Below are 15556 nucleotides of genomic sequence, written 5' to 3'. Positions count from 1 at the left end.
ATAAATTGTTTAGATTCCAGTTAGGAGAGAACAGTAAAAAAACTGAAGTTGGACATTTATTTTACATGGATCTGATACTGAACTTTATTAATTTTAGGGAGGGCTTGGCACTTAAACACACAGCTGGGACAGGATGCAAGAGGCGCTCTACGGGGACAGAAGTCAGACAGCACTCAGCAGGAACAGGAAGAATGAGGCTGTATGGCATGGGCTGCTGAAGCTAGGGCTGAGAGGCCACCTACTAAAGCCTGGGTTGGGAGGCCAGCTGCTGAGGCCTGGGTTGGGAAGCCGGCTGCTGAGGCCTGGGTTAGGAGGCCAGCTGCGGAGGCTAGGGCTGGGAGGCCAGCTGCTGAGGCCTGGGTTGGGAGGCCAGCTGCTGAGGCTCAGGCTGGGAGGGTGGCTGCTAAGGCTTGGGTTTGGAGGCTGGCTGCAGAGGCTCGGCTGGGAGGCCGGCTGCTGAGGCTCAGGTTGAGGGGCCAGCTGCTGAGGCTAGGGCTGGGAGGCCGACTGCTGAAGCCTGGACTGGGTGGCTGACCGCTGAGGCTCAGGCTGGGAGGCTGGCTGCTGAGGCTAGAGCCTCCCAGCCCTAGCCTCAGCAGCTGGCCCCTCAACCTGAGCCTCAGCAGCTGGCCTCCCAGCCGAGCCTCTGCAGCCAGCCTCCAAACCCAGGCTACTAAGGCTTGGGCTGGGAGGCTGGCTGCTGAGGCCAGGGCTCAGAGGCCGACTACTGAGGCCCAGGCTAGAAGGCTGGCTGCTGAGGCCTGGACTGGGAGGCTTGCTGCTGAGGCCAGGGCTCAGAGGCCGACTACTGAGGCCCGGGCTAGAAGGCTGGCTGCTGAGGCCTGGACTGGGAGGCTTGCTGCTGAGGCTTGGGCTGGGACGCCAGCTGCTTCTACGAAAACTCTTGGGAGCTGGAAAGCCTCTGGATTTCTCTGCCTTTGAGACCTTAAATGACGATGAGAGTTGCTTCTTTTCCTTGAGCCTCAGTTACCAGGAAAAATAACAAGACAGGGCCCAGACCAGTGTGAATGCTCAATTTGAAGTTTGTGCCTCTTCTCTAACGAAGCCATGCAAAAAATATGTTCAATACAACGTATCGCCAAAAACATAGAGTACCCTAAAGGTTGTTCAAAAACAGTTCTGAAGGGTGACATCATCAACCATGCATCCAGCATGCTCCACAACCGCAGGACTGGAAGATCAGAATTTTTTCCTTGTGTGCCCCCCTGACTTGTCAGGAATGACCCGTATCCTTACGCTCAACATGAGGGTAGCATTTGGTCCACATCTTTGTCGGTATCCAGTGTGTATCCTAAGAGCTAGCAAAATGGGCTTATTAATATGCTATCACATTAATTCCTCAAGTGCTATTTGAAAGATAGCCGATCTATACTGTGCTCTTCTCGAACACATAGAGATGATTCCACAATCATTTCTTCTTTGCTGTTTCATGTATTTCAGAGCACAGACCACTGGCATAATACAGAGCACTTCAGTTGAAGCTGTCACTTCCTGACTCGTCTTACCGCCGACCTGCTAACTTATGCTCTGTTGTAAGGACACTCATGACAGCTGCATACATGAACTGGCTGGTATCTCACTTAGAGTGTTGCCATTCTGTCAGCTGAGACAGGACAAGATTTTGCATGATTTGGCATGATGCATCAGAGAAAAATCATGTTGCAAGATCCAGCCATTAGAACCCTTCAAAGGTGCAGCAACATTGGATTTAAAATCATGAAACATTTTGACCAATCTAGCAAATACAAGTAGTTATCAGGTTATGAGGATTAAGCTAGTGATTTGTTCATATTTTCCAGTGATCTGGAAAGATTGCATAAGCTTGTTTTCTAACCAGAGGTAGGTTGCAGCAGCACAGGCCAGAGAAAGTTGAGCAGTGTGCTGGGGTGTGACAGTGAAGAGACGCCAGCAGGCTGAGGGGTTTTCTCTGGGGACTGTCGGCATGTGCTGATTGTTTGTATGTAATCAGCCACAGACTGATCAACATTGTGATTGCAGGAAACTGTCTTGGACGTTGACGTTCTCTGAGCCAGAGGTTGAGCGTAGACAAGAACCCATATTTCCTGGCATGAAGAATTGAACATCCCTTTGTTGGCCCTGATGAGAGTGGAGTAGGTAGGCGTGGATTTTTGAGCCACGCATCAGAAGTTTTGAATTTGCGCGCTACCGTGTCATGAATGAAATAATGGAGGAAGAGTCATATATAAAGAAAAGACAGCAGCAATATGAAAGGCTAACAATGAGGAAGTGGAGCAGTGAAAATGAGAAGATGAAACGTTAACGTGAGCATGCATGAAACTGTGTGAGAATCAGCATGCAGACTATAGCTTTTATGTCTGAACTTTCATAGCAGTTATAGAGTCAGCAATAGACATAAAAATCGGAGATCTCCATATCTTTTAAAAATCACCACCCCAACTGCAGTGGAATTGACATCAGCATTCTTCTCAGCAGTGAGACGTAAAGGGCCTGGGAGTTGTTGCTGAAATTAATAGAGTATTTACAGAGTCCCTGAAGAAAACCCTCTCAGGTCTGCTGGAAACCTGCAGCATGGAAGAAAAATTCCAATATAGCTGCTAAAACATAAGGCAGTTGTCAGTATATTGTGTTGATCCATTTCAAAGCTCCTGCAGCATGCCTGGTTGGTGGTGTGACCTGTGTGATCCAAAAGACCACGACTGTGGACAGGTTTGAGTCTGGACTTCCAAAAAGATAAAATGGACATCTTTTGTACGAGATTATCAGTGGAAAATATTTATTTTGTCTTCAATTACAGATTATAACAAGGCTCTTACTTATTCGACTTCAGGACTTCTTCAGACAAACACTCTTTATCACCAGTGTTCAGGGAAACAAATTATAGAGAAATCTGTTAGAGTACTCAGATTACTTTCTCTAAGGTTTACAGTGCAAAAAGTGTTCACCACCTTTGATGTTTTACCTTTTTGATTTTACAAATCAATCATGGTCAATATGATGGACACAAATTGTACAAAAAGAAACCCTCTTTAATGTCAAGGTAAGAACATTTTTCACCTTATTAACATCAATTAGATAAAAATATGTAATGTAAAACAAGTGACTGCATACATAGTCACCCAACTCAAGTCATATTAGATTCACCTTTGGCTGCAATCAGCTCTGACTCAGTGTGGATAGGTTAATCAGGCTTGCACATCTGGACACTGCAATTCTACTCCATTCTTCTTTGCAAAACAGCTCAAGCTCTGCCTGGCGGGAACAGTCTTTTTCAAGGATTGAATAGGATTGAGGTCTTGGCTTTTACTCCACTCCACAACATTCACCTTGTTGTCTTTAAACCATTTCTGTGTAGCTTTTGCTGTATGGTTCAGGTCATTGTCTTACCGGGAAATAAATCTTCTCCCAAGCTGTAGTTCTCTTGCAGACTGAATAAGATTAGCCTCCAGGATTTTCCTATATTTTGCGGCATTTATTTTTGTCTGTACCTTTACAAGCCTGCCAGGGCTGACTGTGGAGAAGCATCCCAACAGCATGATGCTGCCACCACTGTGCTTCACAGCGGGGATGTTTGTTTGTGGTGATTAACTCATTCAGAGTAGTCATAGGTGTCTTGATGATCTTTCTTGCTAGTCTCCTTCTTGCACAGTCAGTCAGTTTGTGAGGACGGCCTGATCTAGGCAGATTTACACATGTGCCATATTCCTTCCATTTCTTCATGATAAATTTAACTGAACTCTGGGGATGTTCCGTGCCTTATAAATGTTTTTTTGTATGCATCCCCTGACTTTAACTTTTCAGTAACCTTTTCTCTTAGAGAAAAGATGCTTGGAGTATTCCTCTTCTTCATGGTGCAATGGTAGCAAGGAAAACTGGCTAACCAGTGATTAGACTTTCCAGACACAGGTGTCTTTATACTACAGTCACTTGAGATTCATTCCTTGCACTAAGGTGATCCCGATTTCACTGATTGTGAGACTACTAGCACCAACTGGCTGGACCTTTTTTGAATTAGATCAGTCACTTTAAAGGGGGTGAATATTTATGCAGTCACTAAAATTATATATTTTTGTTTAGTGGACATTACTTTTTAGAAATCAGTTTTCACTTTGACACTGAAGAGTTTTTTTGTCGTTTTTTTTTGGTCAAAAAAGCCAAATTACATTGACTGACTGTAGAAATCAGTGTGACCTTAGAGTGTGTGATAGAAATGTGAATGGATGAGTGTGATATGTGATGTAAAAATCACTTCGTTGTTAGACAACTACAGAAGTACTGCTAAACAATGACCGGATCCAAGACCGCATTCATGTACACTTATTAGTAGGTGGCAGGATAAATTGTTTGTTTCTTTGGTTTGTTTTGCTTGTTTGGTTTTTGATTTGTTAAGTTCATTTCATGTATTTCCCATCAAAAACAAACAATAATTCATCCCAACGTTATATTAGATTAAAATAGGTCTGAGCAATTTTGAAAAGATATTTAATTGTGATGATTTTGACTCATTTTGCAAATTGGATATAAATTGTTGTATTAAAGGGAATGATAATTTTGTATAATTCTCATATTTAACAAGAAAAACATACAAACATGAAGAAAATAGGATTTTATTGTACACTATTCTAGAAGTATGCCTCTAGGATGATTGCATGATATGTAGTGCATAACATCTCTGCTGCAAAAAAGTTTTAAACTGGTATTTTGACACAAATTTCAGGTAAAAGAAATATTGCACCCTCTGCGATTTGAAAATTGCAGCAGGCCATCTTGCGACTTAATCTAATTTGCGATTAATTGCCCAGCCCTAATATGAATGAAACAGAAGTAGCTTTGGTAAAAGTCTGAGCCAGCATTCCTGCAGTTACGTCTCTGTAAGCACAGTGCTGATATGTTGACAGCACGCAGTTTTTGTGATGTGTTATAATTTGAGACAGGGATTTTATAACTCTATTATTTCAATAGTCAGACATTCATGGAAAGACAGACTCTGCATATGAGATTTCCTTTTATCGCAAATATTTTCATCTCATCACAGGGAGAGATTATTTTTGAAAGTGCTCCTCTCATTTGAGCCTGTGAGTTAGACTTGTATATAATCAGACTTTTTAGATTCCTTGAGGAACATTTGAAGACAATTAACTCAACAGACTTCTCAGGGCGTTTGCATGTGCCGTCTATCCCATAATTCATATGAGTAGTTAATTCTTTGTCTTTTCAGTCTGTATTTGTCTGATATTGTGGTCATTTTTAATAAATGCTCCCTCACCCTTGGCAATGAATTGGGATTAGCATAATTGTTTCTAATTACAAAGAAAGAGCCCATAAGACTCATCTTCAACCTCGTGTCCAGGGGTTAACAGTTTCTGAACAGAGCTGAACATGCTCCACTACACACTTGCCAGAGGGGTATGATATGATATTCTGCATTTTATTTATTTGTTTATTTATGCATTTTATTACATTCTGCAGAACACTTGCACACACATCTACACCACAAGATACCAAACAAATATACTGGCATAAAATGCAGTGCCAATAAAAAGTCTTCACCCCCTTGGATGTTTAACCCTTTTATTGATTTTATAAATCAATCATGATTGATAAAATCTGGCTTTTTTAAACAAAATTAACCCCACAAAAAACTCTCTTTCATCAAAGTGAAAACAGATTTCTACAAATGTCAGTTGACTTAAAATATGAAATGTAAAACTGCATAAATATTCATCCCCTTCAAGTCAGTATTTGGTAGATCCACCTTTGGCTGCAATCACAGCACTGACTCTGTGTGGATAGGTCTCAATCAGGCTTGCACATCTGGACACTGCAATTTTACTCCAAATTTACAAATTAACAAATTAAATTTACTATTTACAGATAGAAAATGGAGATGTTGCAATGGTATTTACACTAAAGTCCTGTTTTGTTTCACGTGATTAACTCTGCCTAAGTCATTAACAATTTTAAAAAAATTATTTATATAATAAAGTATACATGTCTCGTTACAGGTACTATGTGTGTGTGGCAATTCTACTCTACTTCCTTCCACTGCTGGTGATGGGTTGTGCTTATTTGGTGGTGGGACTGACCCTCTGGGCAAGCGAGATCCCTGGAGACTCTTCTGACCGGTACAAGGAGCAACTGATCGCCAAACGCAAGGTAACCTCTGTCAAGATCGCTGGCCACATCTTTTGGTTGACCAAGTATTGCTGTGACATGTCGTACCGGCAGCAATAGTTTGGGATTTATGTCTCATATCATAGTTGTAAAACATTGACCTCTGCAAAGCACCAAATTCACCAACCTTTTCCATGTGGTGAGTGCATCTCACAGGGCCAAATTCAACAACAAGAGAAACTAAAAGACACATCTCAAAAAATTAGAATAACATAAAAATCTCATTTTTTTCCTAAAAATGTTTCGCTCTGATGAGATGAATCTAGAATATATGGAAGTCTCACTTTTGACTTAAATCACAGAAAAAATAACTTTTTCATTATATTCTATTTTTTTGCGATGCAGTGATTTTAAGTAATGACTACTAAACCTGAATGGTTTAAGGGAATCAGTTTACACAACACTTTCTAGTAGAGTCATCTAATTCAGGTTAAGAGTTTTTGTGTGCCATGGACAGCCTGGGTGAAGTTCACAAATAGTCTGTTGGATTTTCTCCCTCCCCATGTTTGCTTTCAGCACATGTAACTGAAAACAATCAGCAGCTTCATGTTACCTCAGCCTGGTCTAGACTCATCCACACAGACTCTGATGAACACGCTTTAGATCAGGGGTGTCAAACTCAAGGCCCAGGGGCCAAATCAGGACTGTTACACCCGGCCCCCAAGACCATATCATATTCTTATTATAACTGGCCCTAAAATATGAGGTCTGCAGATTTCCTCCAGTATAAAAATGTAAACTTAACCTTGATTATATGAAATATCCTAAAGTCAAAAAATGTTAATAAATGAAGAGTAAAAATAACTAGATAAAAAGAAATGTGGGATCAATTCATATTTTTTTGTGCAATGCATATTGTGCATTGCACAATTATGACTTTAATCTATTATTTTGACTTTATATCTCATATTTTGACTTTGTTAATTTATTTTTTCACTTCTTATCTCAAATATTGACCTTTTCAATTTATTATTTTGACTTTTTATTTAATATTTTGACCTTTTCAATTTGTAATTTTGACTTTTTATCTAATATTTTGTCCTTTTCAATTTATTATTTTGACCTTTTTGTGACAGGAGGTGGAGTTTTGATCCAGAATACAACCAAGATTGAAGCAGTTTTAACAGATTTATTTCGACAAGGCGATTGTGCAGGAGGGAGGGGGGAATGCAAGGGTCCGTGCTCATGAGGGGCGCCAGGAGAGAGAGAGTGCGCTGGGTTTTTGGCTGACGTGAAGCAGGGAGTGAGGCACTGGAAAAAATGGAGAACAGGCAGGGTTAGTCACAAAATCACAGGAAGTTACTCTATTATTCGTGTGTGGAGAGCAAAGAGGAGCCCTTGTACCAACAGCGAGAGGCAGACAATACTCAGGCGCTGAGGCGAGGGTGAGCAGGTCTCTTAAAGGGAAGCTTGATTGAAGAGCAGCGTCAGGTGTGTATCATTAGCCTCAGTGCCAGGAAGGGGGAGGTGAGCCTCAGAGGGAGCACAGTGAAGTTAGTGAACATTACCAACAAACAAGAACCCGAAATCACCAAAATAAAACTAGAGAAGACAAAAACCACCACACTTTTTGTCATATTTTGACCTTTCAGGTGCACCATTTTCAATTTAAAGCCATATTTTTGCCTTAAAAACTTGATTGTGACTTTCTTTTTTTACATATTTGCCTTTTGAAAACATTATTTTAACATCTAATTTCATCTTTTGACCTTTTGAACAAATAAGTTTGACTTTTTATCTCTTAATTTTGAGCCTTTTAACTTATCATTTTGATTTTTTAAATCTCAAAATCATTTATCATAATTGCTAATTTTTTTCCCCCATAATTTATTACTGGTGAAAAATGAGGTTGACAGTTAGGTTAAATGCGGACCCTGTTAGGCCCTCAGGTTAGACCTTAATTCAGGATCTGGCCCCTTCTGTGATTGAGTTTGACACCCCAGCTTTAGATAATGGAAACATAATCCCTACAGACACACATAAAATAAAAAAGCTTGTAATGTAACTTTACTGGCAGGGAGAAGATCCAAGAGGTGGCTAAAGCAGGTGTGGACAATAGAGCCTGAAATCTGAACTGTGATCAAAAGGAACATAATGCTTTCTCACTTCTATGAATTGTACTTAAAGAATATTGTCCATGACACAAAAAACACAATACATTTGTTAGATAATATGCTTGGCTGTTTCCAGTGAGTAAAAAAGTTAAATCTGGACCCTGAGCAAACCCTGACATACAACACAAACATGTCTGAGAGTGAGAGTCACAGGTCAGCTAAACATTCACATGATTCTCATTTCATTTACAAAAGTGGGAAAGGCGAGTCTCTGCAAGTGTCTTCACTCTCTAAAAAACACCAAGACTGAAACTGTGAATACACCTGACAAGCACGGGCCGTTAGCCAATAGGAAAATAGAAAAACAGGTGCAAGAAAGAAATGAGGGAAATGAATGTGAGAAGACTACAGGGGCCACACAGTTTGGAGGACAGTCGGTGAAAACAGATCTGAGTTCACAGTGTTTCTTGTTTTCATAATTTGAGGAAAAAGGAAAGGATAAGGCAACCAGGCTGATGTTCACAGGACTCTATACAGGAGTAAACTATTGAAAACACTGCCTGACAGAGGCAGTTGCTATAAACTTAGCACAAAATGTAAGAAAATTTGTGTTTGGTAGGTTTTTTCTTTGTTGTAACAATGCTTCTTGGGAATAAATCTTATACCACTGGAAAGCTTGTTTATTCTTTTTAAATGATGCCACATTTGTAAGGAACATGTATTTGTGGGATGAGCAGCAGAGCTGAGTATGTGGGTTGTACCCATGAAAAATCTGCCAGATCTTCTCTGCCAATGCCAAACAGCTGATTCTGCCATTGGCTCTTATTTGATGCTGTTTAGTGGTTTGGGGAATTACAGTCTAAAGAAAAAAAAGACATATTAGCAGTTAAATAATTGATTTATTTAAAAAAAAAAAACAGGAGCCTCAGTAGCATGTGAAAGAACCACGCACAGCCACAACAGCCTGGCTCCTCCTCCTCATGTTGGTCACCAGCCTGGTCACACACTATTGTGGGATGGCATCCCATTCTTCAACCAGCATTTGTCACAAGTCAAACAACGTAGTTGTTTGGTCACTCTGGCATGAACAGCACACCCAAGCTGATCCCACAAGTGTGAGTCAATAGCCACAGCAGAATAAGCTATTTGGCATTGGTACAGAAGAGGTTATAAACATTTTTCATGGGCACAACCCACACCCTCGGCTCTGCTGCTCATCCATCAAATGCATGTTCCTTACAAATGTAGCGCCATTTAAAAGGAAATAAACAGGCTTTCCAACGTTATAAGATTTATTGCCAAGAAGCATTGTTAGCTTTAGTTTGAAATAATATATGAATATTTCATCACAAAAATTCTGAGCATAGTTTTTCCAGTGACTGCAGCTTTCAGACAGCATTGCAGTGCAAACAAATTGAAGGCCTTCTCCACCTTTCTTTACTAATGAGCAACTGTCATTGATGACAGAATATGAATTTCAAAGCAGCCAAATCACTTCCATTCAATTGAAGTAGCTCCCTTTTTAAATCAACTGACCTGCAGCTTTTACTCTGACAGGTTTGAACTGCTGTCAGTGAGTTTGTATCATGCTATGGATTGTAAATGTGTCATACGTCATATCTTCGCTTAGAGTTTAACAGGACGTTTTAACTTACCGGCCAAATTGGCAAGTAGATGAACAAAAAACATCTTTCAAGCATAATATTACAAAGCCACAATAACATTGTGTTTTAGTGCTATGTGTATGTTTTAGTACATTTCATGAAGAAGAGGTATAAGGTGTTATCTTCCTTCAGAGCACAGCGAAATGGAAATAAGCAGGTAAGCTACATCTGACACATAGCATCTTTTCTTCATGACGCTGTCCCTGGTACACAAACCTACAAAAATAAATTTGGATTTCCAGGCTACTCCTACCCTTGCCCAGTCTTGGACCTTCCCTGCCAACCAAGTTCTTCAACAATAAAAATGCAAAATACCATCTGTCTGAAAATAAAAGATCTGCCGTTATCTACGCCTGTACAATTTGTGTTTGTGTGTGTGTATGAGATTAAGTTAATGTGTGTTACTTTCTGCTCCTCTTGTTGTGTTCAGTTAACTTGGAGCATGTGTTTAGGGATTATATTATCAGTTTTTAAAGCACTGTTTATCAGAGTCTGTATGGACGAGTCTACACCAGGCTGTGAGATAACCTGAAGTCGCTGGTTGTTGTCAGTTAAATGTGTGCTGAATGCAGACAGGTTGAGAAAGGATGGAATGATTGAATCGACCGTTTGCGAACGTCAACCAGGTGGTCTTAAAGGAAATCTCTGTGGCACTTAAGCTCACTAAGTGGTGTTTTATTTAACTACTCAGTAAATTCCTTTCACACTGTGAAGATTTATTTCCATCAGACTAAGAATCACACGCTCTGAGCAGTGTGGTTGTCCCCTGTGCAGCTGTGTTTCTAAGTGTGTCAGGGTGCTCACATGAAGCTGCAATTACACTTATGGGCTTTATCACTGACATCCACGTATGACACTTTATATCACATAAGAATTTATACCAGTATTATCATATGACACAGCACTAGCTCCCATGTCACAAAGACTCCTCTGGGTCGTTGGTGTGGGCAGCCTGTTGGTGACCTGCCTGCTTCCAACTCTTACAGCTATTTACATCAGCCTGGCATCTATTTTTATGATGATTATTGTTACTAGAGGCCTGTATGGGACTCTTTTCTTAATCCTACACCCACCCGCTCTCTCTGGATATCTGACCATTACCATCCATCACCTGTCTGCACCTGTGACAGGTTTGTCCAGTACTGCCTGCATCCCACATGGATTCTGACAATCCGTGTTAAATATTCACATTAACAGATGTTGCATTTACTTAAAGAAGTGGCAATATTAATATGGTCTCTTAAGACAAAGTTTCCTCCCTGAATGAAGGAAAACTAATAAAATAATTGCACACTCAAATTATCGTCATGCATAACGGTGCCATAGAGAGATGAAAACCAGCCTCAGACTGATTTAGTTCCTTTGGCTTAGCAATAGCAATGTCAAAGTAATATTTACCAACCCCTATGGACACATCATTAATCATCATTGATGTTTAAATCGTACAGAGCTGGAGTTGTTTCCTGATCTCTGGAAAGTTTGTGCTTCGTAAAAATTGCTGCACACATCCATAAGCTCTTGCAGATAGTATACTAATCGTAACTCTATGAATGCCATGCTGTTACCAACCTCATCACTAAATGCTTAATGCAATAAGGACAATTTGCATGGAATAGGTGTTTTTCCCCAAATAACTGCATAATGGCTCAGCGTCTCCCGCACATTTTGGCCTACAATATAACAAGTGAGCATTAAAGCTGTGCCTTTTGACTTATGTGCAAAGTTTCCGAGCATGTACTTTATTGTGAAGCTTTAACAAAGCATCACACTGTTCGGCTGCATGGAGACAGACACATATTCAAACATGTTTATGCAGCAACGCCGAGGACACCTGACAAATAACAGCAAATAAACTGTGATTTCTAACACCATTGTATGACACATCTCCTGTGTTATGTTGTTTAATATGAGTACGGAGAAGTGCTGCAAAGAGAGGTTACTTTAATTTAGGGATAGTGGAGCAGGTGCATCATCCCATCCAAGTGTGCCAAATATATTTCCTTATGTTTCTACGGTTTTCACTTTTCAAGTGAATTTCTCAATATAAATTGCTATTATTACTTTCTTACCTTCCCCATTGTCATTTTTGTTGCAAATGTTAATATTAGATAGGAATGCAGTCGTTTAAATGGTTAAATTCTTTTAGCAAATTAGCTGGCGCAAGATTTACTAGTTGGTTAAATAAGTACCTATCATTTTTAACAAACACAGGCTTGAAATCCCAGTCTATAATGCTCTTTAAAACTGTAATAAACCTCCTGCTGGAGGTTTAGGCCGCTGTAGCTTCTGTTAAAGGTCGCTGCCTTCTTGTCTGAACTTTCCCATAGCACTTTACCGAACGTAAATATGAGAAGCTCAAAGGTGGCTTAGCGGTTAGCGTGTCATAGGAAGGGCGTGGTATGACCGTTTTTTTAAGTAGAAAATAGAAATAAAGCGTTATGTGGGCTGTTGAGGGTTGAACTCACATACAGTATAACTACTCAACCAAAGTGAAAAGGGGCCTCGTATCAAAGCACGATATTATCCTGCAAAGAGGAACTAGGGCTTGCGGCATTAGCTTCTAATTTTAGCCACACTGTATCAGACACACACACCCGCTGCCACAATAACCCTGTGAGGAATTTAACTGTTTTCTGAGGATTTTCTCCCCTTATGACTAATCAGTTAAGCAAAATTTAAATGGGTGTTTAGCTGAATAGGACAATAGATGCTTAGAAACATCCTTAAACAAGAAAAAATAGTCTACATGGTTATTCCTGCAAATATCAAACACACTGTTACCATAGCTATAGACATCTATAGCCAAGAGACCACATGTCAGCTCCAGTAAAGAGGAGATAGTAGTGAAGTGACTGTCATGGAGTTTTGCTCCAGGCATCCAGGAGCTGCCACCACTGCACTCTAAAACCCATACCTGATACCTCAGTCTCACTCCTCTCCCATACTGACTCCATGGTACTTCTCGACTTAGCATTCCTTCCCCTAGGCATAACAACTTCAATCTCCTGGTAGTCTGAAGTACCTGTGCTGGATTGAAAGGGTGAATACAAATCAGAGCCCAGCAATGGTGAGTCACCTATGTGTGCCACCAGGGAGAGATGGACGAATCAAACAAAACACATCAGATAATAGGGACGTCAGGGTACAGGGGCAATATGAAAAGCTACTATGCATCTATCAGTAGAAATAACAGTATAGAAACGGTACTATGAAGGTACTATAGAGACATAAAAATAGATCCTTGCTTAAACAACACAACTGTCACTGCTTCTTTTCTCCTTCCAAAGACGGGTGTACACTGTGCGATTTCAAGCCAACCGCACAACGGTCTTGGGAGAATGTCATCTCATTCTGTGCGACTGAATCGTTTACAGCGCATGACCATTGCCCGCGAGTTCTGTGCTCACACTGTACAATCTGACAATCGTGCACGTGCACATCGGACTGTGACAGAAACCTGCAGAGTTTCCTTCTTAAAAAGTCTCAGGATCTGAGGGTGAAGTGTCTCTAGTCATATTCTCTCTCTCTCCCCCTCTATCTCTCCCGCTACCTCTCTCTGTCTCACACACACAGACAGCATCACCATCTGTGTCAGTTGCAGGTCTGCAGATAGGAATATTTCCTGCTCGCTTATTTACTTTATTATAGTGGGGTTGGAGGAGCATCAGAAAGTCGCTCTAGGCGTTGTCATGGTAATTTAGGACGTTGTCTGACCGTTTAAAAAAAAAACAAAACCCCAAAGTTGTTTATTCTGCTCGCGTTTCTGCTCTCACTGTGAAGTGTCTGGAGTTGTTCGACCAAACTATCAAACATGCCAGAAATCCTCATGACCAGTCAGGAGCAGGTCGTAAGGTTGTATGACGGGCTGTGGTCAGCTGCCGTAGCCCCCTGTACACAACAAGAGAAATGACGCCTGATCTGACAACAAAGGGAGTCGTGCGACTCCAAATTTGTGGCTGAATCGCAGTAAAATCGGACAATGTACACCAGGATTAAGTCCTTTCTGTGTCTGTGCCTATGCAAGCTAATATTTCCTCTGAAAGTCTGAGTGACGTTCTGCCTTTTTGCTGGTTATGTTTTTTCCTGCTCTGGTTTGAACGGTTGGCTAAATTGCTCAACCCCCCCCCCGGCAGTAGTATTGCAATGTTTGGTCTGTACCTGTCAGCTTCTAGAGAACATCAATACAGAGTATGGACAGGAAGATCAGTCTGGGGAACTCAGAAACTTCCAGGAACACATAAGCATTAAAACAAGTTATAATTCTCCCACCATTCTTCTGCAATAATCCAGTCTAATAAAACCAAAATGAACTGAAAAGTACAGGGGTATAATAATGAAGACCAAATGATCCTGTCATTCTTCCACAGGTGGTGAAGATGATGATCGTGGTCGTTTGTACCTTTGCCATCTGCTGGCTGCCCTATCACGTCTACTTCCTCCTTCATCAGTTCTTTCCTGACATGTTTGAGGAGAGATTCATCCAGCAGGTTTACCTGGCCATCATGTGGCTCGCCATGAGCTCCACCATGTACAACCCAATCATCTACTGCTGCCTCAATGAAAGGTAAGCCATACTCTTATTGTCTCATATTTTCATTTTATGGAATTTTAATTTTACCTTTGTCTCTGACATTTGTTGACCTTTTAATGCAGTATAGATATAAACTGCCATGATTAAAATGCTGTTTTTACAGCATTTTACAGCCTGATTGAAAAATTAGCTCGGGTCCTTTTAGCTCATTTCTCCCACCATTAAAGTCAAAAATTGGTTTAAATAATATGATGGCCTAAATTTGTGCATAATTGAAGCTTGGCTCTTTAGAGTGACAAAATGAGAGCTGGAAGCTGCTTGTAGTCTGCCAGGTGCACATCAGCTGATTTACTGAACCCAAACCCTTCAGCAGTGGTTGTCATCATGCATTTGTTATTGGTTGAGACCAGTGCAGAGGAGTCATGATTATTATTCCCCCTTCAGAAAAAGCAGATATTAGTGGTCAGTAGATCATTTTAGGTCACATTTTAATGTGGTCTCCCCTCCACATGTAAGCCATGGTTGTTCCACACACTCTTTTAGCCTCTTTGCTGATGTTCTGAACCAGCCTTTCCCCTGAATCTTGTAAAATATGCTCTCAGAAACATGACACATGTATGAATGTGTTTGGAAAAGCTGTCGCTTCACTGCTAATCGTACATCTGAAAAGGTTGACCACAGGAAAGTCTGTATGAAAGATTCTGAAATTACAACAACCCCAATTCAAAAAAAGTTGGGGCATATTGTTAAAATGTATTAAAAATAGAATGCAATTGTTGCATCTCGTCATCACTTATTTTATCAACAGAACATAAACAAAATACCAGATTTTGAAAGTGAGAATTTTTACCATTTCATAAAAAACATTACCTCGTTTTGTATTGATGTCATCAACAAACCTCAAAAAAGTAAGGACAGGACCATGTTTACCATTATGTAGCCTCTCCTCTTCTTTTAACAACAGTCTAGAAAGTGAGGAGACCAGCTGGTGAAGTTTTGGAGAGGAATGTTGTCCCATTCATGTCTGCTGGATTCTGGCTGCTCAACAGTCCTGGGTCTTCTTTTCCAATTGCTTTGTTTAATGATGTGCCAAATGTTTTCTATCAGTAAAAGGCAGCCCATCTAAGCACCCA

At 40.6% G+C, this 15556-nt stretch overlaps 1 protein-coding gene across 1 annotated transcript in view; it reads left to right on the top strand.

The window, feature by feature from the left end:
• tacr1a (tachykinin receptor 1a) overlaps positions 1 to 15556 on the top strand; it is a 45990-nt gene that overhangs the window by 20481 nt on the left and 9953 nt on the right. Inside the window, exons 3-4 of the mRNA XM_041788116.1 lie at positions 6006 to 6156; positions 14260 to 14456. Of these exons, the coding sequence (XP_041644050.1) occupies positions 6006 to 6156; positions 14260 to 14456 (348 nt within the window). The remainder of the gene's footprint in view (positions 1 to 6005; positions 6157 to 14259; positions 14457 to 15556) is intronic.

Source organism: Cheilinus undulatus, linkage group 5 (assembly GCF_018320785.1).
Source record: "Cheilinus undulatus linkage group 5, ASM1832078v1, whole genome shotgun sequence".
Taxonomy (NCBI): domain Eukaryota; kingdom Metazoa; phylum Chordata; class Actinopteri; order Labriformes; family Labridae; genus Cheilinus; species Cheilinus undulatus.
The sequence above is the reverse complement of the archived record's forward strand: the minus strand, read 5'-3'. Positions and strand labels throughout refer to the sequence as shown.